Genomic DNA, 25655 nt, shown 5'->3' with positions numbered 1-25655 from the left:
TCCTGAGGCTTTCCAAAGTTTAGATAAGTTTGGGTTCCTACACGCATGGAACTCAGTCTAGTAGGAGCAGGTGACATAAGCAAATACAGAGAGCCTGGAAACATGAGGGTGTGTTAAGAGAGGGCAATTTTCCATTTGGTGGGAACATATAGTACTTAGAGAATAATAGTGTAAGAAAAAGACTGGAAAAATAAGGGGCTAGGTTATGGAGGGCCTTGATTTCCAGACTGAGGAGTTTGATCTTTAGGCTGTAAGTAGTTGGGATGTTTAAAGAATAGAAGTTTGATGAGTGGGAGTATCTTTGAGAAGAGGAGAGTCATCATTGTCCAAAGCAGCAGATAGGTCAAGAAGGACAAGGACTGAGAAAAGACATTCGGATTTGGCAATTAAAAAATTGTTGGTAACTTTGGAGAGCAGTTTTATTTCATTGAGGTCAGAAGCCAGATTGCAAAAGGTGGAGGAGTGGGAGAGATGAGAAGTGGAGGCAGTGGAGATGTCTAGACTAGCTTTTTTAAGGCCTTTGGCTGAGAAAAGAAGGAGAGATGCAGAATGATAGGTTGAGATGATGAAAATGTCTGGTGAAAGTTTTTTTTTTCTTAAAGAATGTGGGAAATTTGGCCGTGTTTGAAGGCATTAAGGATGGAACCAGTGGGTGGGGAGAGGTTGAGAATCTGAGAGTAAAGGGGATGATTGAGAATGAAATCTGGAGAGGACCGGACAAGTGCACATGTAGAGGGCTTGACCTTAGTAAGGAGAGGGGCCAACTCTCTCCGAGTCTGGGGGGAAGGAAGAGAGTAGGAGATGATTTCAGGTTGTTTTGAGATGAAGAGGAAGCTCACATCTTCTCGTTAAAGTAACAGCCAGGATCTTCAGCAGAGAATGGGGGTTGGGGAATAAGTCTGGGAAGCTTGAGGAGAGAAGAGGTTTGTAACAGTTTATGTGGGGCGAGAGATAGACATTCAGTTGTGGGGTAATCAAAGGGTTGCCTTGCTGAAGTGAGGTATTAATAGCTTGAATTTGTTTGAAAGCTTGAATTTGTAATGTATCTAGTTTATATGGTTGTGAGACTTTTTCCAGTTTTGTTCAGTGGTGTGTGAGTAAGAACAGATTCAGGTAGTGGGAGTAAATCTTTTTTTTTTTTAAGGCAGTTGGGGTTAAGTGACTTGCCCAGGGTCACACAGCTAGTAAGTGTCAAGTATTTGGTCTGAGACCCGATTTGAACTCAGGTACTCCTGACTTCAGGGCCAGTGCTGTATCCGCTGCGCCTCCTAGCTGCCCCTAGTGGGAGTAAACCTGAGCTGAAGTTTAGCAAGAGAAGAGGGTCGTGATAGGAACAAGAAGGATTCAAGAGCAGAGGACTGTATAGAGCTGAATTGGCTATGTACTAAGTTGATGTTGGAGAGGGAGGAAAGTTAAGTCAAAGCAGATGTCGTAGCCTTAGAAAGTACTGAAAGATCACAGGTTTTCTGAGTACGGAGAAGAGATTTAAGAGAGGAAGAGGCATAGGGAGAGGTAGAACGATGGATTATAGTTAGATAGACAAGTGTCAGGGTTTCTAATTAAGGAGATGTGGCTAATTATGAGGTCTAGTGTATAACAGTCCTTATGGCTGAGGTGGAATTGAAGGAATAGGATATGGGATTTAAGAAGTTGAATTGGGAGGTTAAGGAGTTTGGGGGAGTGCCTTTGTAAATATTCAGGTTGCTTAGATAATGGTAGGAGTTGGGGAGGAAAGGAAGATACTGAGCCAGATGCTGAACTCCTTGAGAAAGGGAGAACGACCAGGGGTTGTACTACAGGGTAGATTGGGTGGAAAATTTCGATTGACTGGGCTTCAAAGTTGGAAAACTTACTGAGGGGTGAGGTAAGGGGAGACTCAGGAAGTGCCCTTGGGGAATAATGAGTATTCTAGCTCTCCTTCCAGGACAAGCGTATCATAGGTATGAGAAACGGTACAACCTGTGTTAGGGAGGAAATCAAGGAATATAGGGTATCATTTTTTCTAGAAAGCCTTGCTTGACCCTTCAAGCATGAAAGAACCTCTGATACCTCTGAACTGTCACAAATGTTTGTTATCTCTTTTCTCAAACTTTTTTCTAGAATCATGCTTTCAGAACTGAAAAGGTCATCAGAGGTCATTTAAAAAAATAACTTTTTAAATGATGTCTTATTTTTACATCATCTAAATTTTCCCACCTTTTCCCCTCCCCTTTCCTATTAGAGTAATTTTTTTTAATAACAAAGAATTTTTATTTTAGAAAGAAGGCAGAAAAGGAAAAAAATTGAGCAAAATCAAATCAGTACATTGAAAAAATTTGACATTATTTGCAATTCCACAACCGTGGATCATCTCCACCTCTGCCAAGGGGTGGGGAAGGTGTCTTCTCTCTTCTTTTTGTCACCACACCTTTCTATAACTCTGAGACATTCACTTCTGATTGCTTTATTAGTGGTGTTGTTTTTTTTTCCATTTTGTGGCCTTCAAAAAGGTTTGAGAGATATAATTTTCTGGGTAATTTAACCATTTTATTAATAATGCCAGCATTTTAATAAAGGGATGGTCATTTGGCCCTCTCTCTCTTAGAATAAAGGCCATTGGAAGAGGAGTGTTCCTGAGGATGGCAACCAACTTTGATTGGTTAACAGTTAACCAGTGAGAATGAATATTACAGTGAGGGGCTGTCCCTGAACTCTTGATTATGTCGTTTATTTCTTAAGTTACCCCTTAGCCTTGGGCAGTCTGTTCAAAGAATTTATCCCCACCCAAACCTGAGTGGAACACTATGGCTTCCCCACCTCGGTGGGATCTGGTAAGAGAAGAAGGTTAGTTTTGGGGGCAGCTAGGTGGTGCAGTGGATAAGAGCACTGGCTGTGAAGTCAGGAGGACCTGAGTTCAAATCCAGTCTCAGACCAAACACTTGACACGTACTAGCTGTGTGACCCTGGGCAAGTCACTTAACCCCAATTGCCTTAAAAAAAAAAAGAGAGAGAGAGACAGAGAAGAAGGTTAGTTCAACCTTCAGAGACTGAGGTCTTAAAATGAGGATAAAAGAAAAGGAAATCTGAATGTCCCTAAATCATTGGTTATTGATAATCATTTCTCTCAATTTTCACTGTAGTCTTTGTACATTGCTCTGCCTTTTTCACTTGTTCTTGTCTTTCCTGGCTTCTCTGTATTCATATTCACTTCCCTTAATGTAATGATATTTATGTTACATTCTTGTACTATAGCTTGTGTCATCGTTCTCCAGTCATTGGGTATCAGCATTGTTTCTAGCTTTTTTCTACCACAAAAAAATGCTGCTAAAAAATGTTTTGGTATACTGTATTTGAGCCTTTTTATCTACAAATAGGTCATCTGTTTCAACTTCTATCTGAAAAGAATTTCTCCTGTAATCAGTCTATGAAAGGTAATTGTCTAACCCTGCCTCAAGGCCTTCAGTAATGGGAAATCCAGTTGTATCTTATATTTACTGGGGTGCATTTGATGTTCAGGGAGAACTAGTACCTCTGGCGTGAGAGCTTGCTGAGCCCTTTTCAGGGTTGCTCATCCACCTTTAGTGTCCAGCTGTCACCTAATTCTCACCTGTTGCTCCAAGAAGCTATAGCATGCTTAGTGGCTACACCCTGCTAAACTGTGGGGCAGGCAGGTTTAACCAGGTTGAGGGTAACCTATAGGCTTCATACCCATCTATGAGTAGGGGATATCTTTCCCAAGCATGTGAAGACTTCCCCCTTGTGGAATGGGTGGATGAGAACAGTTTGTCCTGATGGCCATGATGGTGGCTGAAGCAGTGGGGCGCTTAGAGTGTGGTCAGACATTGAAGACTCCAAGTTTACCCATTGCATCTTGGGCCATCCCCAGTTGTCTTGACTTTTGTCTTGCCACTGGACTTTGATGACTCTGGAATAGAGAGTGAGGTTGAAGACTTTGTGCAGTTCTGCCTCTCTTAAATCCAATTTGGTGGTCGCGACCTTACCCCATGATGTCACTGGTCCTCTTCAAAAATGAAGGACGAACAACAGCATGTCTTACTGCTTCCCTTTAGACTCTAAACTTCTTGAGATTAGTGAGCTCTTCTTCTTCAGTGCATCCCCATAGCGCCTAGTGCAGTGCTTTGCCCGTAGGGGTTAAATAAATATTTGTGGCAGAGCAAGGACTAGAACCCACGTCCAGAGCTTTTTCTGTTCCACAGAGGAGTCCAGCACTGACCTAGAAGTAGCTGGAACATGGAGAACGTTGAGTAAAATGGTTTTACATCAGTGGTGTCAAACTCAAGTAGAAATGGCAGCCACTAATCCAGATATAAGGATCACCCCAGATAATCACTTAGTTATGAAACGTGATATTATCAATGTTTTATTCTATTTTTTTTTTGATAAATATTTTCCAGTTACATTTTAATCTGGTTTGGAGGATACTCAGAAGTCTTTGAAACGGAGTGGGCCCTCGCCAGCATGGTGCTTGTGCTTTATAAGGGTGATAAAGCACAAATACAAGTAACTGTAATACATAATATTACACAAATCTTTTGGAGAGTTGGAAAACAATGCTATTTGATTGTGTCTGTATGGGAAAAGGTTACCAACTGGAGGATCAAGGAAGACTTCCTGAAAGAGGTGGCTTTTTAGTTGGGCTTTCAAGGATGGGTGGGAATCCAGTAGGGAGAGAAGGTGGAGGGAAGACAGTCCAGGTTCATTGTATAAGCTGAGACCCAGAGGTGGGAAAGTGTAGGTTACCTTTATAAGGGGAAGAATAGTAATGTTTTGCTGTAGTGTAAGAGTGCATGGTAGGGAATAACGTGAACTAAGACGGGAAGGGTACAGTAGTGTCAGACCGTGAAGAGCTCTGAAGAGCCATGAGGCAAAGGAATTGAATAGTGAATAAAGTGAGTAATATGGAGCTGCTGAGGCTCTGAACAGAGGAGTGAAAAGACTAGATCTGTTTATAAAGAAGGTCATTCATTATGGCACTGGTATAAAGAATAATTTGGAAAGAGGGGAGGTACAAATATTACACTTGAGATACATCATAATATTTGTTTCTGATACTCCTTCCATGCCAAGGTTTCACATTTTGTTTTTTGTGATAATGTAACAAGTTACATATACAACTGGGGAGCTTTAGGTGTGTTTATCAGGCTTTCAGTATTTTTCATTATTGTGCCAAAATGACATGTTCATTAATAAGCTAGGTAAGTGTGATCTTGTATCAACTTATATTAGAATATTTGGTGAACAAAGTTATCAGTAGCTTTGAAAAGTTTGTTCTGTTTCTTTTTGTGGGTAACATTCTCCATGGAGCCAAAGCACCAAGGGTATGGTAATCCATTTTTGCTTGTGTATATACCATGAAATGACTTGTATTAATGGCTGTGTTTATATTATTGTAGCTGAGTAGCAACAAAACATGGAATATGACAATTCCTGAAGAACTGAAAATGAAAATCATACCAGAGGGCAATGTAGACCACATGTAAGGAGTGCTTAGGTTGCAATATGTAATCAGTATGGAACTTCAAAGAAGAAAAGGAGTAAAAGATATAAGGGAAATGTATAAAAGATATCAGGGTAGAAAAAATAGGCTGGGCTGGTCATGTAGTGAAGGTAAGAGATGACAAGTAAACAGAGTGCTCCTTTGGTTTCCTGGAGATGTCAGGAAAAAGCAAAGAAGGCCTCCAGCATGTTGGGTAGCTTCCTCTCTAGTGAACTTAGGAGAAGACGTGGACAAGAGTTGCATAGGGTTGGCAAAGCATGGGTAGGTTGGGATCTGTATTGTTGGAGGAAGCATCCATGCCATTAAATCATAGATCCCTTTGAGTATGTCTCAATAAACATTGTTTCTTCTCTCTCAAAGTTTTAAAATTGTTACTAGTTTACATGACTCTATACATTATACTTTTGACATAAACTGTTAGTTTAACACTGATTTTGAATATATGTTCACTGCCTTATTTGAATATAGTCAAATTATACACTTCCCTTCCCTTCCACAAAAAAGCAGCATCATATGTTGGCACTCCAGTGCTGTTTAAAGAAGTCATGGTCCACCACAGATTAATGTTATCCAATTTCATCTGGTTGGATACTTGTGCTGGCGTTGTCCTGATTGGTCCCTAGGGACTCTTAAGAGTTATTTACCAAAACAAAATGATATACTCTTAAGTCATTCAACAGTTAACAAAAAAATTTTTTAGTCTTAAGCTAGAGGATACTCTGTGAGGATCAGCTTTGTGGACACCTTAAGTTTTTTGCCTGAGAAAAGTTTCCTTGCCTCGGTTATCCATTGTGATTCTCCAGCCTAGCCTCTGACTACTCAACAATCTGAGTCTTTAGTCCTCTGAGTCAACCAAGTCTTTTTTTTAAACTTTTTTTTTAAGTTTATTTTCATTTTTTTAAGCATCAAAGAACCAAATTAATGTGAGCTAGTATTATTATTAGCTAGAGTTTTCAGAGAAGGTAGTGAAGGGCCTAGAGAATCATGCCATGTGAGAATTTATTGAAGGAACTGGAGCTGTTTAGTTTAAGAGATACATTAACCGTGTTCAAGTAGTTGAAAGATTGTCATGTGGAAGAGCGATTAGACTTGTTCTGCTTTTCCCCATGAAACAGAATTAGGAGTAATTGGCAAAAGGTAGAGAGAGGCAAGTTTCTGGTTGATATAAGGGGGAAAAAAACCTATCAGACTTCTCACCTGGACTATTGCTGTGGCATCCTAATTGGACTTCTGCTTTCTAGTCTCTCTCCTCCCCAAAGCATCCTCTGTACTGCTGCCGAGAAAGTATTCCAAAAGCACAAGTCTGATTTCATTATTCATCTGCTCAAGAAACTTCAGTTGTCTTATGGATAAAATACAAACTTGTCAGCTTGTCAGTTAAAACCCTTCACAATTAAGACTTTAGTGCATATTACTCCCTATCATGTGCTTTCAAACTAGACTGTTGTTCCTATAATCAGCACTTCATCTTTTACCCTCTGTGCCTTTGCTGGTGCTCATTCCTGAAATGCACTCCTGAGTCACCTTCACGATTTCTAATCCTTAGCTTTCTTTAGTTTTACTTCCTAAGCTTCGCCTCATCCTGACAGTTGTTAGTGTTCTCTCCCCCTCCTCAAATTATCATCTGTATGTGTTTTCCCTCCAATAGAATGTAAGCTTCTTGAGGGTAGAGACTTTTAGATTTGTTTTTGACTTCTACTGGTACCTGGCACACAGTAGGTGTTTAATAAACAAATGTATGTTGAATTGGATTGGAAACTTCTTGACAATTACAGTATACTTCTTTGAGAAGTGTTGGTTTCCTTGTAAAATTGGCAACAGTTTTAAATATGATAAATTTTTCTTTCTGAAATTTTTAAGCAGACACTGGATGACCGCTTACTGAGTTATATTGTAGTGAAGGGACTCTTGTTCTGCCCTTATGCGCAGAATAAATGGTTTTTGAGGCCTTTGAAGCAATTTCTACTTTTGAGAATCTGATTTCTTTATGTGAACTGCTTTCTAAACTAAATTTTATAGATGCCAACTATTACTCTTTCACTCATATGTACTTTGCTTTATCCACTAGGTTGTCTACAAATTACTCCTTTGAATAATTTTATCCAATTTGTGAACAGCAAAGTAGAATGCAGTGAAAGTACTCTACATAAAAATTTCTAATTCAGCCTGACCTAAATTGGTTGCATGAACTGCTTTTTAAATTCATCAGCTGAGGTTTATGTAACTTTCTTTCCTATCACGAGACAAGAGTACTTTGAGGGAAGACTTTTGACTTAAAACATTTTTCATGTTTTCTTTAAAAAATGTATCAAGTTCTCATTTACAAGTATAGCGCTTTTTAGTCCAAGACATCCCCTTAGAATACAGAAACAGTATATACAATTTTCCCTTCCACATCTTGGCTGATAATCTGGAAAATCCATGTAAAATTTTTTGGCCCTCCATAAGAGAAGTAGTCTGAATTTTTTCTTTTTCTTTTGTGGGGTGTTTACAGTACATTACAGTAAAATTTGGATTAGGTCTTTGGTCATAGGCTCTGTGTTTTCTGCTGGCTTCTTCAGAACACCCCCCCGAATTCCCACTTAATATATTGAATAATTAATATATTGAAACCACAATGGGGAAAGTTGCAATGTGGAAGGAATAACACTAAAGGTGAGAATTGCTAATAATTAGCTTATACCAACAGCCGGTTTAGATGCAGATGTAGAAAGAGCAAGAGGTCACAAAAGAGATAGACTCATTCAACCTGTGGCAGATTTGTTTATAATGCTCCCATAAAAATGGGCGACATGGAGTGCTCACATAGTCACAACTTAGGTTTTTATGTATTTTATAGAAATTGCATGTTTCACTATGCAGTGCTATGCTATTATATTATGGCTTATTGAGACATACCTCTTTGTTTATGTGTAGGGTTATGTATATATTATTCTATACCTATTACAAGTGTTGCATTGCTTTTTATTTCTATTACTGATCATTTGCTTTGGTTGCTGATTGTGATTGTGTGTATATTATTATGTGTATCTGTTGTGTAAATAATTTAGACATTTAATAATTGAAGTAGCTTGTCAAATGGTGCTTTGCAGTGTGATATATCTAGTGCATAGAGTATTAATATGAATTTGGTGTATGCTTTTTTTCTTCAGAGATTGCAAGGTTTTTGGATGCAAGAAGAAATATAATCTTAGCTTCAATAGACTTTCAGAGAGACTTCAGAAATTATGTTATTTAAGAGAGAGAGAAGAATCTTGGAAAAAAGAGTTAATTGTCATCTTGAAAGTTAGCTATCTACTTTGAGTAGTCTGTGAGAGAACAGAGAAGACTAGGAGAAATCTTTCTTGAGAATTGAATAGTTAAATGTGAGAGAGAACGAATCTGTGAGAGATTATGAGACTTAATTGTAATCTTTGAGAGACAATTTAGTAGAACGGAATTTAACTTTTATTCTGTGGAGAAGACATCCTGACAGGCTGAATTCCCATACCGAGAGAACTGAATTGTTGGAACTGTGGTTCTTGTATGAGGAAAACAAGTTGCTGCCAGTAGTTAGAGGTGACTGTGACTTTTGCTTATGTAGATATAGATATCTATGTATCTTTATTATCTATTAATAATTTAACTAATAATATTTATCTATACTTATAGACCAATTTATCTTTATTATCTATTATCTGTTATTATATTGGTGATGTAACTAGTAACTTGATGTTTCTCTAAGCCTGTATGAGACTGGGGTTTGAGATTGTATGAGTAGAGTGAATAGAAGAGGGAAAACCTCTGGGAAAAGAGGTTTCTCCAGTTTTTGCAAACTGGGGTGGGGGGTTCAATGGTAATTAATTCTGAGAGAGTTGTTGCAGTTATCACGATTTGTGAAGAAATATCAGAACATAACTCTTGATTGCTTACGAACCCAGTGTGAGAGATTTAATAAGCTAATGAACCAAGTATTAGGCTGAGGGGGAGAGAGGTTTGGTGTCATTGTCCCTGAGAGCACCTGAGGGGTGTCACTCAACACTTTACAGCATCAAGATACCCATCACATTGACTGCTACATGTGGATTGACAAAAACTCTGTTACACGTAGAGTAAAGCTTAGATACACAAGCATAGTTACTGTTTTGCTATGAATGCCAGTTATCAATAGCAAACAGGAAGATGTGAATAGTAAGATTTTCAGAGAGCTACTTGTTCAAATCCAGTACAACTTATACCTGGGCATTGTTAAATCATTTGTTTTCTACCTATATAATGTTGGCAGCCTGTAAAATGTGTACATATTTCTTCACTACTTAAAAAGACCCTTGATGGTGTGGGTGTTCCCTATATTGAGACAGATTGGAACTCCCCCGTGATTTAATTGATTGTTTTATAAATTTCTGTGGTCAGAAAACCAATAATAATTACCTGGGATGGTGATTCCATACTAATCCTCCGATGACAGACAATAGTCTGAGGCTTGGCCTGTACTTGAAAGTTTTCCACGTTGGTAGGGCCTGCCAGACTCTGTGGCCAAGAACCCAGGTTGGCTACCTCCATATTGTGAAGTATCAGGGGAGAACTGAGGTGGAAGATATATACATGCACATGTGTATCTGGTAATGTCCAGGGAGGCAGCATAATGTTATGGAAAAAACCCTCTGGATTTGGAGTGACAGGACCTGGGTTTGAATTGCAGTTTTGCTGCTTCCTGTCGGTGGGACCCTCCAGCAAGTCATTTAGTCTTTCTGAGTTTAAGTTTCTTCATATAAAAGTGAAGACCAGGTGGATCAATAAGGTCCTTTCATTTGAACAAAATTGATACGAACTTTAAACCTATGTGGACTTTAAAATCTACGTAGTTAGAAGAGCCTTTAGTTATAATGTCTTTGCAGTGCTTATTTGGAAGTGACATGATTATGGTCTTAATGCTGAATGTTGGATTTAAGATCATGAGAGCGGTGCTGTAGCAGTTTAGAAAAGAACATAACTTTGTATTTATTCCTTTTTGGAAATTTTCTGTGTTTAAGGAACTAGAAGCCATTCGTGTCAAGGTAAAATCCGGAGAAAGGCCAATGCCACCTCTTGCAGCAATCCGGCCCAAAACAATAACTTTGAGTCAACCATTCAGTGGGAATACAGATTTGTTAGGATTAAGTGTTGTTAATCCTTCAATTATTCGGATACAGCCTCTTATGAGAACTGAACCACAGGATTTGACAAATACTTCACCTCCACCTCCTCTTCAACTTCTTGTGCAGAGACCACTGCCCCCTCTTGGACCAGTTTCTGTGGAGAAGTTTATGGCGCATAAAATGCTGAATGGACAAAAGGCCACATTTGTTCCTTTGTCTGCCTCTAACACTTCAACAATTACATCGTCAGCAGTTATGTCCAATTCAGCAGATTTGCTTATTTCCACCCCTGAGAGTGAGTGCACTAAGATAAAAAAATCCTTAAAAGTGAAAACCCGATCAGGGAGAATTTCACGGCCACCAAAATATAAAGCTAAAGATTACAAGTTCATCAAAACTGAGGACTTAGCTGATGGGCACCAGTCAGATTCAGATGACTATTCAGAACTTAATGTGGAAGAAGAAGAAGACAAAAGGGGGAAAGATACATTATTTAATTCTTCGAGTGGTTACCTGAAGCCTAAAACTTTTAAGTGTCAGACTTGTGAAAAGTCATATATAGGACAAGGAGGACTAGCACGACATTATAAACTTAATCCAGGTCATGGGCAGCTGGAACCTAAAATATTGGTATCTGATAAGCCTGATGGAAGTGGAGAAGCAGGAGATGGCACTGTGAATGTAATGGCTCCTGTGCCATCAATCCCAACTGCTTTAAATAGTGAAAGTACACTAGCTCCATGTGTGGCAGGACCAGATTCAGCATGGAATGGGCAACAGGTAACACTTCTTTTTTTCTTGAATTTCTTATCTCCTGTTTCTACCTATGTCAGTGACTTTAAACTGGAACCTCTCCTTGAGATTAATGAGTAGCTATTCTTGTATACTGTAAATGTTAAATTGAGGTCTAAAGTCTCCTTCCATTTTTATCCCTAAGCCCCCTGGTCATTAAGAGTCTGGAATATATCAGAGTTTATATACTGAAACTTTAGATGCTAGATGACCTTTAAAATGGCAGTTAATATTTTTTGTCTAAACATACACACATAAAAGTCTGTTGTCATTCTTTTTCTTTAATAGATCTGTTAAATATTTAGGCCACCATAAATTGCTCTAGCTACCATAAATTGTTATTTTGCTATCTAGCCACCATAAATTGCTGTATTGTAATCTACTTCATGATAAACTCCATGCCTTTTTCCCAAGGAGGCAGATCCCAAATTCTGACTGACTGTATTTTGAAGAGAAAAGCCATTCTCTCCTGGAACTATGAGGACAACAGATTTAAGAGATATATCATCCCTAGGTGGTGGGGAATCATGGTGTCTAGGGAAACCTTTTGGATAAATTAAGAACTAAGGCAGTATATACTTCATCTGTACTTCTGAGTATTTTTACCTTGATATATTCTGAATTTGTATATTTTTTTTACCCTTGAAATAAGGATAAGGAATAAACCTATAATTTTATTGGTACAGAAAATTCCTGGATGAAGAAATCAATGGAATTTGGCACTTTTCTCTCTACAACTTATAGTCTCAGAGCATTGTTTAGAGCACAGAGAAATTAAATGACTTGCCCAGGGTTAAATATCCAGTATCTGGTTGAGTTGGGACTTGAACCAAGCTGGCTCAGAGGCCAGCTCTATTTCCATTATAATACATTGCTCTTAATTTGCACGTAAAACCCAGAAAACATAATCATGTGGTTTTGATTGTGTGGAGATGGTGGGAGTGAAGAAAAGGAAAAGGGAACTGGTCAGCTTTTCTCCTATCATACATCTCTATAATGATATCCTTTATACTGCTTAACTTATGTAGTAAGTAATTGGTAATGTGTTGTCATGCTCCTTAATATTGCCCTTTGGCTGACTCACAGCTTTAGTGCCAAAGACTGGTGTTCCATGATTTGGTGCCATGTAGCACCACTTGAATATTACTATAAACAGTTGGATCTTTCTTTTAGGCAGAAGTTTAGAATCATTAAAAGCAGTGTGCAGTTTTCCAAAGGTAATTCAGCAACTCTCTTTCTCTGTTCAGTTAATTTTGTTGATACTTTTTTCCTTTCTTGACATCATTATTACTATCCATCTCCCTTCTCTACACTTAATTCCCCCCCCCCCAAAAAAAGCCATCCTTTATAAGTGTAGTAAAGGAAAACAAACCACACATTGATAATGTCTGAAAATATGTCATTCTGTACTTCTTGTCCATCAGTATCCATTGCTGTCAGCAGGTGGGAAACATGCTTCCTGGGACTGTGATTGGTTATTGTGTTACTTATAATTTTAAAGTTTTTTTTTTGTTTCGTTTTGTTTTTGGCTAGGCAGTGGGGTTAAGTGACTTGCCAAGGGTCACACAGCTAGTATCAAGTGTCTGAGGCTGGATTTGAACCCCAGGTCCTTCTGACTCCAGGGCTGGTGCTCTATCCACTGCACCACCTACCCTGTCCCAAGTCTTTTTTTTTAAGAAAATATTTAAGTTATGAACTTTATAGTTACAACAAACACGAACATTCCATATTCAAAGGACAGAAAAGGAGGATTGTGTGTGAAACCATGAATCTACTGAGTATAGCTTTTATTTTAAAAATATCTATCAATTTTTTTTGTTTTTTTTTAGATAGGCAGTGGGGTTAAGTGACTTGCCCAAGGTCACACAGCTAGTAAGTGTTATGTGTCTGGAGCAGATTTGAACTCAGGTACTCCTGAATCCAGGGCCGGTTCTCTATCCACTGTGCCACCTAGCTGCCCCTATCTATCAACTTTCACATGATAGCATTAATACTACATTTCTTTGTATCCTTCTGAACTTCTTTCTGCTCTCTTCTGTGTATTTTTATGTATTTCATTGACATTTTTCTTTGGATCACTGTGACTGCACCCACCTTTACCCACATGCTCTCCACTCCCCCATTAAAAGCCCTTTCTTGTAGCAAATAAATATAATCGATGAAAACAAATTTGTGTTGTTATCAGTTGCATCAAAAAACAACTATCTCATTTTTGTCTATAGTCCAGGCAATCATGCCTCCATCAAGAAGTGGGAAGCATATTTCATCTTCAGGCTGCTGGAATCATGATTACTTGTTGAATTGATCTTAAATTCTTAAATGTTTCACAGTTCTTTTCCTTTATAGCATTGTAGTGATTGTATATATTGTTCCCCTGGTTCTGTTTGTTTCATAACGTGTCAGTTCACAAAGTCCTCCTAGATCCCTCTTTTGGTCTTTCTTTGATGTCTTTGAGGCATTGTAGTGGAATTGATGGGTGTGTACATTTTAGCATCCAAAGAATGTTCAGACCAATTCATAGCTTCACCAGCAGTGCATTTCTTTGACTTTTCTTATTTGTTAAATTTGTCTAATTTTTGAAAGGGGTATATTGAGGTCACCAGCTGTTATAGTTTTACTATCTGTAATTTGATTAATTTTTCGTGTTTTTTATATTATATATATATATGTATATATATGTGTATATATACATATATATGTATGTATGTATGTATGATGTCCCTGTTAGTGTAAATAATCCCATGAAGTGGTGGTCTGCATTTGAATTTGCAGTTTGAAGTTAATGATTATGTGAAATATGGTAGCTGGTTCTGGCCTAATGAATATAAGCAGTGTGATTTGAAAAATGTGACCACTACAGGAAATTGATTATTCCCACTATTTGGGGCCTAGGTGTATGTGCCATTTGGTGCATATATATTAAGCATTGATATGATGTCATTTTTTATGATCCTTTTTAGTACAGTATAGTTTCCTTGTTTCTCTCTTTTAACTGTGTCTATTTTTATTGTTGCCTTGGTTGAGGTTGATTGCTACCTTTACTGTTTTGAGTTGGACTAAAGTATAATAAATTCAGTTTCAACCCCTTTGCGGATCTTTGTTTCAAGTATATTTCTTGTAAATGTTCTTTTTTTGTATTCTGTTAACCTCTATGAATTTATAGGTAGATCATTCCATGCAGAGTTATGACTATTAATTGTGAATTTTCTCCAACATGTATTCTCTTATACTTTTTCCTTTATTTGCCACTCTTTATGAAGGTAGTGAGATGATGATTCTCAAGTCTTCCTATTCTGTCCTAAAGTCTGCTGACCTCCAGTCTTGCACCTGGAAATTGCCTTTCAGAAATCTCAGATTGTGTGTCCAGTAGACATCATAAAGTCAGTATGACCAAAACAGAATTCATTACCTTTCCCCATAAACCCTCCTATCCTCCTTCCCTGTTACTGTTGAGGACAACACCATTCTCTCAGTCCCTCAGGCTTACAGCCTAGGAGTCATCCTCAATTCCTCACTATTTCTTACCCCACATCTCTTATGTGTTGCTAAGGCCTGTCAGTTTTACCTTTGCAGCCTCTCATCCTCCAACGTTGCTACTACCCAGCTACTGGCCCTTGTCTATCATCTCATGCCTGAATTATTGCAATAGCCTGCCTCGTCTCCCTGCACTCTAATCCATTCTCCATCTGCTAAAGTGATGTTCCTACAATGCAGGTCTGACCATCTGCCCTTGTGCTCCTTAAACTCTGTGGCTCCCTACTGTATCAGGATCAAACACCAGATGCTCTGTTAGGCATTTAAAGCCTTTCATGACCTAGTTCCCTCTTGCTTTTCCACTCTCTTAGGCCTTACTTCCCTACATATAACTCTTCGATCCAGTGACAGTGGCCTTCTTATTGTTCCACGGACAAGAGACTCCCACCTCTCAGCTCTGGGCATTTTTGCAGGCTGTTCCCCATGCCTGGAATGTTCTCCCTCCTCCATTTCACCTACTGACCTCCCTGGCTTCTTTTTAGTCCCAAGTAAAATCCCATCTTTTGCTGGGAGCCTTCCTTAACCTCCCTTGATTCTAGTGCCTTCCTCCTGTTAATTATTTTCTTTTTATCCTGTGTGTAGTTTGCTTTCTATGTGATTGTATGTTGTCTCCCTCATTAGATTGTAAGCTCCTTGAGGGCAGGAACTGTCTTTCACCCTTTTTTTTTTGTATCTTCAGCATTTATCACAATATTTGGCACATAGTGGGCTCTTGATAAATTGTTATTGTTGGTTCATTGTTTTGTATCTTCTGTTTCTTTTAATGATTAATATTTATTCAATATTTTGGAATTTTGTTTTTACATTTCTAGGAAGTAATCTTTGTGGTTGTTTTTTGTAACCCTTTATTTTGTTTAGAACTGGAAGAGGCCTTAGAACTTAGCTATTTCAACCACCTAATTTTACATGAGGAACCTGAAACTCAGAGGTTGAGTGACTTGCCTGAGACAAATGTCTTGTCTGACAGATGGCAAGTAGCAAAGGCAGGATGTTGAGGAGTCGGGACTGTTTTCTTACCTCTCATTTCTGTTGTAATTCCTAAGTTCGGACTTTTGTGCTTGACATTTAAGACCTTTCACAGTCTGACTCTACCTGTTTCCCTCATGTTACTTGCCTACTTTATCATTACCCTTCCCATACATTCAGCTGCATGCAAACTGGAGCACATGTTCTTCCTCTCCCTCTCCCTTCATGCCTATGCTCATCTGCCTCTGTCTTTTGTCATGCTGTACATCATGCCTAGAAAACCTTCCCTTTTCTTCGTTATCTATTGAGTTCATACCTGTCCTTTTTAGTGGCCAACTAAAATGACATCTGTTCTTGAAAACTTTTTCTGATCCTCCCCTTCCCTTAATGGTAATATCCTGCCCCCTCTGCATCTTCATATTGCACATCTCTAATGTACTACTAGTATAATATAGGTATTTGTGTATTTCTTTTATTCTCCTAGACTATACACTCCACAAGGGCAAGGATTGTGCTTTATCTAAACTTGTATGTCTTCCAGAGCCCTTAGCTTGAATGTTTCCTAGAAGGATATAAAGTATGATTTGTGGATTTTTATTTTTATTTTTGGGGAATGCTGATATAGAACTGTGATTCAGAAGAAGCTGGAACATTACTGGAGTCAGAAGAAAAAAGTGGAATTCGCTTGGCATGTTCGGGATCCAGGAGGAGGACCAGAGGATCGAAAAGAAGTAGAAGACTAAGGGCATCTGTAAAGTCAAGTTGTTTAAGCAAACACAGCGATTCAGTTCAGCCTACTTCATGCACAGGTGTAGCAGCAGAACAAAATGTAGTGAGGAATAAGGCAAAGCTCAAAGAGGTATGTCATTCATGGAACCCCATATCATTTCATAAACATTTGTGTTTCATTGGATTCAGTTTGGGGAAAATTTTACTGAAAGCGTATTTGCCCTTAGGTCATTTTAGTTGGTATTCATTGTAACAATTCAACTGGGAAATAAATGTATTTTGGAAAATTGAGCATTATAATAACATCAAGCATTATGATGTCAGAAATAATTGATTATGTATGTGGTTATGTATACATATGTAAAAACAGACACACACGCATGCATGTGCATGTGTGATTGTGTGTTTAAATCCTGGCAAGCTGGACATGCTTTTCCATTTGCTTGTAGGCAGTTTTGATGTATATAGGACTATCATGTTTCAGCTTATTAGACCCTTATTGGAAAAGTTTACTGTTTTAGCATAATAAAGTAATATATCAGGGTTTCCTTTGAGAATGTATTAAAACTTCCTTCTGCTAGAACTAACTCATTTGCACGGTAAATTGAGCTGTGAAGTGGTGTTGTCTGGAAATATGATACAACATAGATAATGTTAATTTGTGGTTTTCTAAGTCAGTGTGCTGCCACCCTAATTCTCTGTGTCTGAAAACCAGCCGGAGATGTAGCTGTGCCATTTTTCTGAGTTCCTGGTTTACTATGGGCAAATTCCTTTATCTCTTTGAATTTCAGCTTTCTTTTTTAAAGTAAGATGAGGATAATAATGATTGCCTTACCTAACTTACTAAAATCAAATTTTAAAAATTGGTGTAAGTAAATACTTCTTAAACTATAAACTCATATAAATATAAATTGTTAATGATTATTATAGTAGTGGATAATAGAATTCCTTAAGATAGAGGTATGATTGTAATGAGTGAGAACTCCAGATAACCATTCTGAAGAATAGCACTAGCCGTCATATTGGGTTTATTTACTAAACTCACTGTTAAACTTGCTTAAAAATACAAGGAGAAGAAATGGATTAAATAGAATATTACTCTTTTTGCTTTTTTTTTAGGCAGAAACTAATATTAGTGACATAAAGTTCTGAATACAAATTCAAATGAATTACCTTTAATCATGAATATTCATCATCTTCCTTACCTTTTCCCCAGAAACATTTAATTACTTATACGGTTGAGGAAATTACTCATACAGTTAAGTAGAAGGCTAAGGACAACTGTAAAGTCAAGTTGTTCAGGCAAACACAGCAATTCAGTTCAGCCTAGTTCATGCACAGGTGTAGCAGCAGAACAAAATGTAGTGAGGAATAAAGCAGAGCTCAAAGAGAGATAAGCAGTCATAGGATATGAACTGGCAGTTCTTAAAAGAAGAAAAACAAATTGCCAATAAAGACATAAAGTATTCCGTTTCTCTTATTAAATAAATGTAAATTAAAACAACATTGAGGCAGAAATGTCCATTTAAAAACAGGCACACTATTAACAGATTGTAAATTAGTTCCAGCCTTTTTTAAAGCTATATGGAATCACTCATAGTAATTTTAAAATTATGTACCCAGTAGTACCAGTACTTTGCAACAACAGAACCTCAGAAGGAGGTGCAAATTGGGATAATAACACTCCCTAACTCAAGTTACCTCAGGTACCAGAAGTAGTTCCACTACTTCTATTTCAGATCAGACACTTCCTAAATAATACTTCTTTACTTAGCTCATAATTAGTAATAAGGTACAGACTACTTATGTCTCCTTTGCATCTTTCCATTGACTTGAGTCAAGCACAACTTTGATTATTTGGAGATTTTTTTTTTTTGACTAGGCATTGGGGTTAAGTGACTTGCTTAGGGTCACATAGCTAGTAAGTGTTATGTGTCTGAGGCCGGATTTGAACTCAGGTCCTCCTGAATCCAGGGCCAGTGCTCTATCCACTGCGCCACCTAGCTGCTCCATTTGGAGATTTTGATGTTCAAAGATCTGTGACCACAGGGAGAAATTTTGAATTAAAAAAGATGGGGTTTTTGACTGGGATACAATTAGTGGATTGCATTGAAGAGGTTCCATAAAATTACAAGTTTTATGCAGTCAACATAATTTCATCTGCAAACAGGACCATCTACAAATCACTTTATAAATTTTTTTTAACATGATCTTCATTTCTCCGTATATCCAATACTTCCTGCCTTCTACCCAGAGAACCAGCTAACTCACACATCAATTGAGTCTGACACGATATACAGGAATTTATATTCTCACTCTTATACGTGTACAAAGAAGAGATGGAAGAACATTCTCATATCTCTTCTTTGGGGTTAAATTTGGTTATAATTACAAGGCATTTAGTGTTTATTTTTCCCCCCATTATTGTAGTTATGTGTATACTGTTTTCCCTTATCCTACCTTGTATCAACTCACATGATTCTACCTATGTTTCTCTGCGTTCTCCACGTTTATTGTTCCTTACAGTGCCGTCCGTATATGTACCATTTTAGTCATACCTCTTATTGATTGGAATCTACTTTTTTAGTTCTTTGCTACTACAAAAAAGTGTACAGGTGACATTTGTTAGCGTATTAGTGTTCACAGATTTATTCATATGCAGTACTTCATTTGATCCTCACAACAAACTCTTTGAATTAGGGACTGTTCTTATCCTAATTCGCTCCCCATTTTGATTCAAATATCCTCCTGCTGAGGCTCTGGAATAGCACAGTCTGTGAAGAGTCAAAGTAGTGGGTGACCTAAAGGTTTATGGAGAGACACACATGACTGAAAGTAGGTAGTATTTTCTTATTAATGGTGACCTAAGAACAAGAAGTATCGTTTAGGATATGTACCATCTGAAAAGGAAGTGGGCTGGGTTTATAGTAAGGATGCTGTAGTGATACCTATGTAGTGTTAAAAAATTCAGAGGTAAGCCCCCCAGCATGCCAGGTGGATATTTTATTGAGGATTTTTTGGAATAATGTGGACAAGATTTACATGGATGAGAAGTCATAACTAAATGTTGTAATCTGTGCCCGTGGAGGGAATTTCCATATCAATGAGACCATAGATTTGTCAAAGTATTGCTGCCTTGGAAATACAAAAAAACCCCAAAAAAACCCCCAAAACCCAAGGGAATCTTCTAATAGATTAGATTATTCCCTTGGAGAAATCTATGAAAGAACATGGACAAGAGTTGCACAAGATGAGAAGACTGGGCTAGGATATGATCTGTACTGTTAGAGGGAAGCCTCACATTCTAGCTCTTTCTCTCCTTTCCAATATGCCTATAGTTGACATTCTGTTTTTTAAGAAGGATGGTGAAAAATTTGAAAACTTAATCTCATACAAGGAATAACTGAAGGTATGGTTAGTCTACAGAAGATGACATAGGATAGCTGTCTTTAGATATTGAATGACTTATGTTTAAGAGGGGATAGATTTCCAGTCAATGGTGGAAGTAATAGGAAGACACATTTTGCTTATATATTTAAGAAAGACATTTCTAATGACTAGAACCATTCATAAAAGGAATATGTTACCTTGTAATTAATTCGCAACAACCCTGTGAGGTAAGTACTACTAGTATTACACACCTCCCCCCCCCATACAGATGAGGAAATTGGTTTAGAAAAGTTGTGATGCACATGACCTCACTACTAAGAAGTGAAATGGAGAATTTGAAACCTGACTTATCTTGACTTCAAGCCCAGTACTCTTTACACATCGTTGTGCTGCTTCCTCAGTGTGCTCCCTGCACATGGAGGCACATAAGCACATGCCAGTGTCAACAGTACGGAATCTCTCTGACATGATAGAAGTGATATCTGTATTGGAAAGGAAGTTGGACTAGCTTTTCTCTGAGATTCCTTTTAAGAATGTGTAAAAGAAGTAAAATTTCCTACTGGCTTGTTAGATGTGTAGAAGACATGCATAGCTTAAAAGTTGGTAAATATCATGTTTTGGTAGTTGCTCCAGCAGTGTGATCATGAAGATTTAGTGGAACTGGCTCTACCACGTCTAAGCAAGCTTGTAACTGTCTATGAATTTCTTCTCATGAAGGTGAGTATTCTCATTGTGTAAGAAGTATACTGCTTTGGATGATGATATTTAATAATTTAGAAAGTTGGACTTTAATTTAAAATGAATTAGGCTGTCTGCAATTTTCTGTACCATAGATTTCTGCAAATGTTTATCAGATCTCTATTTGACATATGTTAGAAGGTGTCTGGTTGTCTGTATTTATTGTTTATTGCAGTGATAGAGCCTGAAGGGTATAGTAGGTAGAGTGCTAGATTTGGAGTTGGGAGGACATGGGTTCAAATCCCACCCCAGAGACTTCCTGGCTGTGTGACCTGGGGCAACAATCAGTCATGAAGCATTTATTAAGCCCTTATTTGGCCAGGCACTGTGCCAACCACTGGGAATACAAGAAAGGCAAAACTGAACAACCATCCAAAACCCAAAACTGGCCCATGGAGTCCTACTGGGAGAGACAACGTGTAAGTATTGCTTTACACACAAGATAGATATAGAAGATGTGCAAGTAATCTGAAAGGGGAAGGCATTAGCAGCTGATGGAGATAAATGGACTAGAAAGAAAATCTCCTTTGCGGGGGTGGGATATGAGTTGAGTCTTTGAAGGGAGCCAGGGAAACTGAGTGGCAAATGTGAGAAGGTAGATGATTCCATGTATGAGAAACAGCTAATTCGAAGGCACAGGACTAGAAATCAAGTGTTGTGTTTGAGAACTACAAGTAGGCCAGTATGGCTAAATCATGGGGTATGTGCAGTGGAATGCTAGAAAAGTAGGAAAGAGGCCAGGTTATGAATAACTTTAAATGCCAAACAGGATTTTATATTTGATCCTGGAGGTAATAAGGAGACACTAGAGCTTATTGAACTAGGGGCATCACATGGTCGTACCTATATTTTAGGTAAATTACCTTGGCAGCTGAATAGAGGATAGATTGGAGTAAGGAGAGTTGAGGAAGGGAAAGTGATTAGAAGGCACCAGTCCAGTCAAGGAGTAAGGAGGATCACAACTAGGATGGTGGCTTTGTGAGTGGGGAGAGAAGAAAGTTTACTCAAGAGGTAAAGGTCAAGAGAAGATTTGTCAGTAGATTGGATATTTAGGATAAGTGAGGTGTCAAGAGCGATACTAAATTTTTGCGCTTGGGTAACTGGGATGATGTTGGAAGTTTGGAAGCAGAGCAGCTTTGGGGTGGGCCGGAGCAGGGTTTGTTGGAATTGTGCGGACAGTAAGGATAAAGAATTTTGTTTTGGAGAGTTGAGTTTGAGATGAGACAATAATTGAATCCATGGGAGCTGATGAGATCACCAAGTAAAATAGTACAATGGAAGAAGAGAAGACAGTCCAGGACAGTTCCCTCTGGAAACACTGGTGGGTAAGTGGGCATGACCAGGATGAAGATCCAGCAAAGACTGAGAAGAAACAATCAGGTTGGGCAACCAGGAGAGAATTGTGTCACAAGAACCTAGAAAGAAGACAGTATCAAGGAGAAGAGGGTTATTGACAGTGTCAAAGACTGCAGAAGGGTCAAAAAGAATGAGCATCGAGAAAAGGCCATTAGATAGGGCATTTAAGAGATCGTTAATAATTTTTTTTTTCAGTTCCTAACTCTTTCTCCTCTCCCTTCCACTCTTTCCTCCACTTACTGGGAAGGCAAGAATTACAATATCCATTATAGATAGGAAGTAATGTGAAACATTTCCATGTTAGCCATGTTCCAGGAAAACAACAACTTCCACCAGAAAACAAAACAAAACAAAAACCCGAGAAAAAGAAAGAGAAAAAATACGCTTCAATATGCATTGAATCCTTCAGATCTCTATATGGAGGTGGATAGCGTTTTTTATCTATCATGAGTCCTTTGGAATTGTGATGGATCATTGATCAAAGTTGTTAGTAATTTTGGAGAGAGAAGTTTTGGTTGAATGATGAGGTTGGGAGCCAGATTGTAGAAATTAAGAGAGTGAGAGGAAAGGCATTGGAGGCACTTGTAGATAGCCTTTTCAAGAAGTTTAGCCACAAAAGGGATGAGAGAGCTGGCAAGGATAGATTGGTTTTTTTTGAGGATGGAGGCAACATGAGCATGTTTGTAGGCAGTAGAGAAGCAGCCAGTAACATGCTGCAGAGAGATCAAGGAGGATGAATATTCAGGAGAGGCTGTTAGATTTAATAGTGAAGAAAGATCATTGGTAACTTTGGAGAGGGAAGTTTCAGCTGAATGGTAAGATGTGAGTACAGATTGCAGAGGGTTTAAAGGGGAGTGAGAGGAGAAGAAAGGGGCTGGGATCTGGAAGGCCCGAGTTCAAATCTGGTCTCAGACACTTACAAGCTGTGTGACCCTGGGCAAACTACTTAACCTGTTTGCCTCAGTTTTCTCATCTGTAAAATGGAGATAATAATTGTACCTACCTCCCAAGGTTGTTATAAGGATCAGATGATATAATTATAAAGTGCTTAGCACAGTGCCTGGCACATAGTAAGCACTTTAAATGTTAGTTATTATTATTATTATTACTAAATGTAGATGGCATTCTTAAGGAGTTTAGCCATGAAGGAGAGGGGAGATAAAAGATGGTAGCCAGAGGGAATCATTGGATCTAGTGAGGTTTTTTTAGACATACAGGAGATACGGCTGTAATAGGCAGTAGGGAAGGAACCTAGTAGATAGGTATTAGAGATAACAGAATGGGGATGATGATGGGGGTAATTTTATGATAGTGGGATCAAGTACACAAGTAGATTGCTTTCCTTGCAAAAAGAAGGGTGATTTCTTCAGTTGAGATCAGAATCACGTAACCTCTCTGGGCCTCAGTTCCTCATCTCTTAAATGAGGGGGTTGCATCCAGTGATCTTCATGGTCCCTTCCAGTTCTACATCAGTGACGTTGTAATATGCATTCTTTTGTCCTCTTCCATCCATTTGAGCCCATGCAGGAATAGAACAGTTGTGACATTGTGCTTCTGCCATTGACTGGCACTTATTCCTTCTCTTCTATTCTCAGAAATAATGGAGTGATTTGCTATTTCCTTCTCCTGTAGATTAAGGCAAACTGAGGTTAAGTGACTTGTTCAGGGTCACACAGCTAGTTAAGTGTCTGTTAAGAGACTGCTCTTGAACTCAGGTCTTCCTTATTCCAGGCCCAGCTGGAGCCTGGAATCTCTATCCACTGAGCCCTCCTTTTGACAGAGAGTTGGTGGGGGACTATAAATGGAATGAAGCACATGTCTGATATTTCCAATGAGTTGGTTTGGTTTACTTAAATATACTTCTTTGGTACAGGGAAAAGTTCTGTGGATTGGGGGAACGGGACGTTTTGGACTTTATTGGAAAGTAACAGCAATATTAAAAGTATCAGTATACCATTTATTTTAATAAGAATTATTGATTGTATTTTAAATATTATTGCTTCATCTATTAGATTTTTTCTTCTTCACTAAAGGTTGAAAAGAGTCACCCAGCAAAGCCTTTTTTCCCAGATGTATATAAGGAATTTGAAGAGTTGCATAAGATGGTTAAGAAAATGTGTCAAGATTACTTCAGTAACTCTGTTCTGAGTTCTCAGCAACCCTTGGAAATAAAAAATAATGAGGTAATGGGCATAGGAAAAGGGAGTTTGTGTATTAAATGTTATTTTTTAAAATGCCCTTTTACAAATGAACATAGGCAGTAATGTATTTTTACCAACTTTTTGTAGTTAGCTTTTGGGGTAACATCTTTATTTTTGGATAAACTCTGGCTAGAATTCAGGACCTTTCATAATCTGATGCTAACTTTTCAGACTTATTTCCTTACTGTTCTCTGTATTTACTACATTCTGGCCACACTTTGCTTAATGAATATGATCTGGGCTTTACTGTGTCTCTGCTTTTGTGCATACCATTCCCTATGACTTCCTCTTTCTTCTATTGAATTTCCACCCCTCAATCAGTCAGTGAGCATTTATTATCCATTTTTGAAAGTCCAAGATTAATGACACTTCCTCCATCATTGCTGGTCCACTCCTGTTGGCATTCATCTTCCTCCTTAGATCCCACATGACACTTGGTCATAATTCTGTCTAATATTGTTGGCATTATATTAATCTCTGTGTGTTTTGCTTTTCCTACTCTACCGTAAGACTATGGGAACCACATCTCATGTAAAGTCTGTCTCCCTCACTGCTGACCATAAAGGCCCTCATTGTTTCAGTTGAGTTGAATTGATGATTAGACTTATATGTTGTCTCTCTTGGCTGTGCATTTGCTTACATACTAATGTTTATCATTAAACTTTATTGAACTAGAAAGCAAGATATGCTGATGTATTCTTTACCTGCATTATTTTAAAGACCTGTGAAGAGCATTTAATGGTGGATTCATTAAGTATCTCCTTAAAATTTATTAGATGCTGCTCTTAGATATCTTAAAAGGTTAAATATACATTAAACAATTACAAATACTAAAAAAAAAACAACCAAACCAACCCCTGAAAACAATGTGGTTTGTAATATACTGGAATGAAATGCTGGACCTGCAAGTGTCTGTTGAGAATAAGAACTAGAACTTTACACACTGCAGTAAATTAAATTGAACAAGCTATTTTAATCCAAATTGGATTCTAGTGTGATTTTTATTTTGTTTTACTTTAAATTACAAAATGTGGACTTCAGCCTTTTCACATGCCAAAATTTGTCTTGCTCTAACGCTGTATACATCCATCTAAATCCATCTCTTATAGGTAGCCCATCAGTGATGTAGCCTCTATGGAGAAATGACATTGCATCAGTTTTTAAGGGGACACTGTCAAGGTTGGTAGGCTCAAAACTTGCCTGAATCCTTTTTTTCCCTTTCTCTATTTTCTTTTGGTTTATGTTTGAAATATCTATGTAGTCTCCTGTCCCTCATTTTCATCCTCTGGATGTGAGTATGGCAATGGGGAAAAAGCACTTCATAGCTCAGTATGC

General features: G+C 38.1%; 1 protein-coding gene across 1 annotated transcript in view; it reads left to right on the top strand.

The window, feature by feature from the left end:
• The window catches only part of ZNF839 (zinc finger protein 839), a 36740-nt gene that overhangs the window by 1318 nt on the left and 9767 nt on the right, over positions 1-25655 (top strand). Inside the window, 4 exon segments of the mRNA XM_020971164.2 lie at positions 10510-11394; positions 16532-16765; positions 20650-20742; positions 24153-24302. Coding sequence (XP_020826823.1) covers positions 10510-11394; positions 16532-16765; positions 20650-20742; positions 24153-24302 — 1362 coding nt within the window.

The sequence above is a fragment of the Phascolarctos cinereus genome, unplaced genomic scaffold (genome assembly GCF_003287225.1).
Source record: "Phascolarctos cinereus isolate Bilbo 61053 unplaced genomic scaffold, phaCin_HiC Scaffold_2;HRSCAF=192, whole genome shotgun sequence".
NCBI classification, from domain to species: domain Eukaryota; kingdom Metazoa; phylum Chordata; class Mammalia; order Diprotodontia; family Phascolarctidae; genus Phascolarctos; species Phascolarctos cinereus.
The sequence above is the reverse complement of the archived record's forward strand: the minus strand, read 5'-3'. Positions and strand labels throughout refer to the sequence as shown.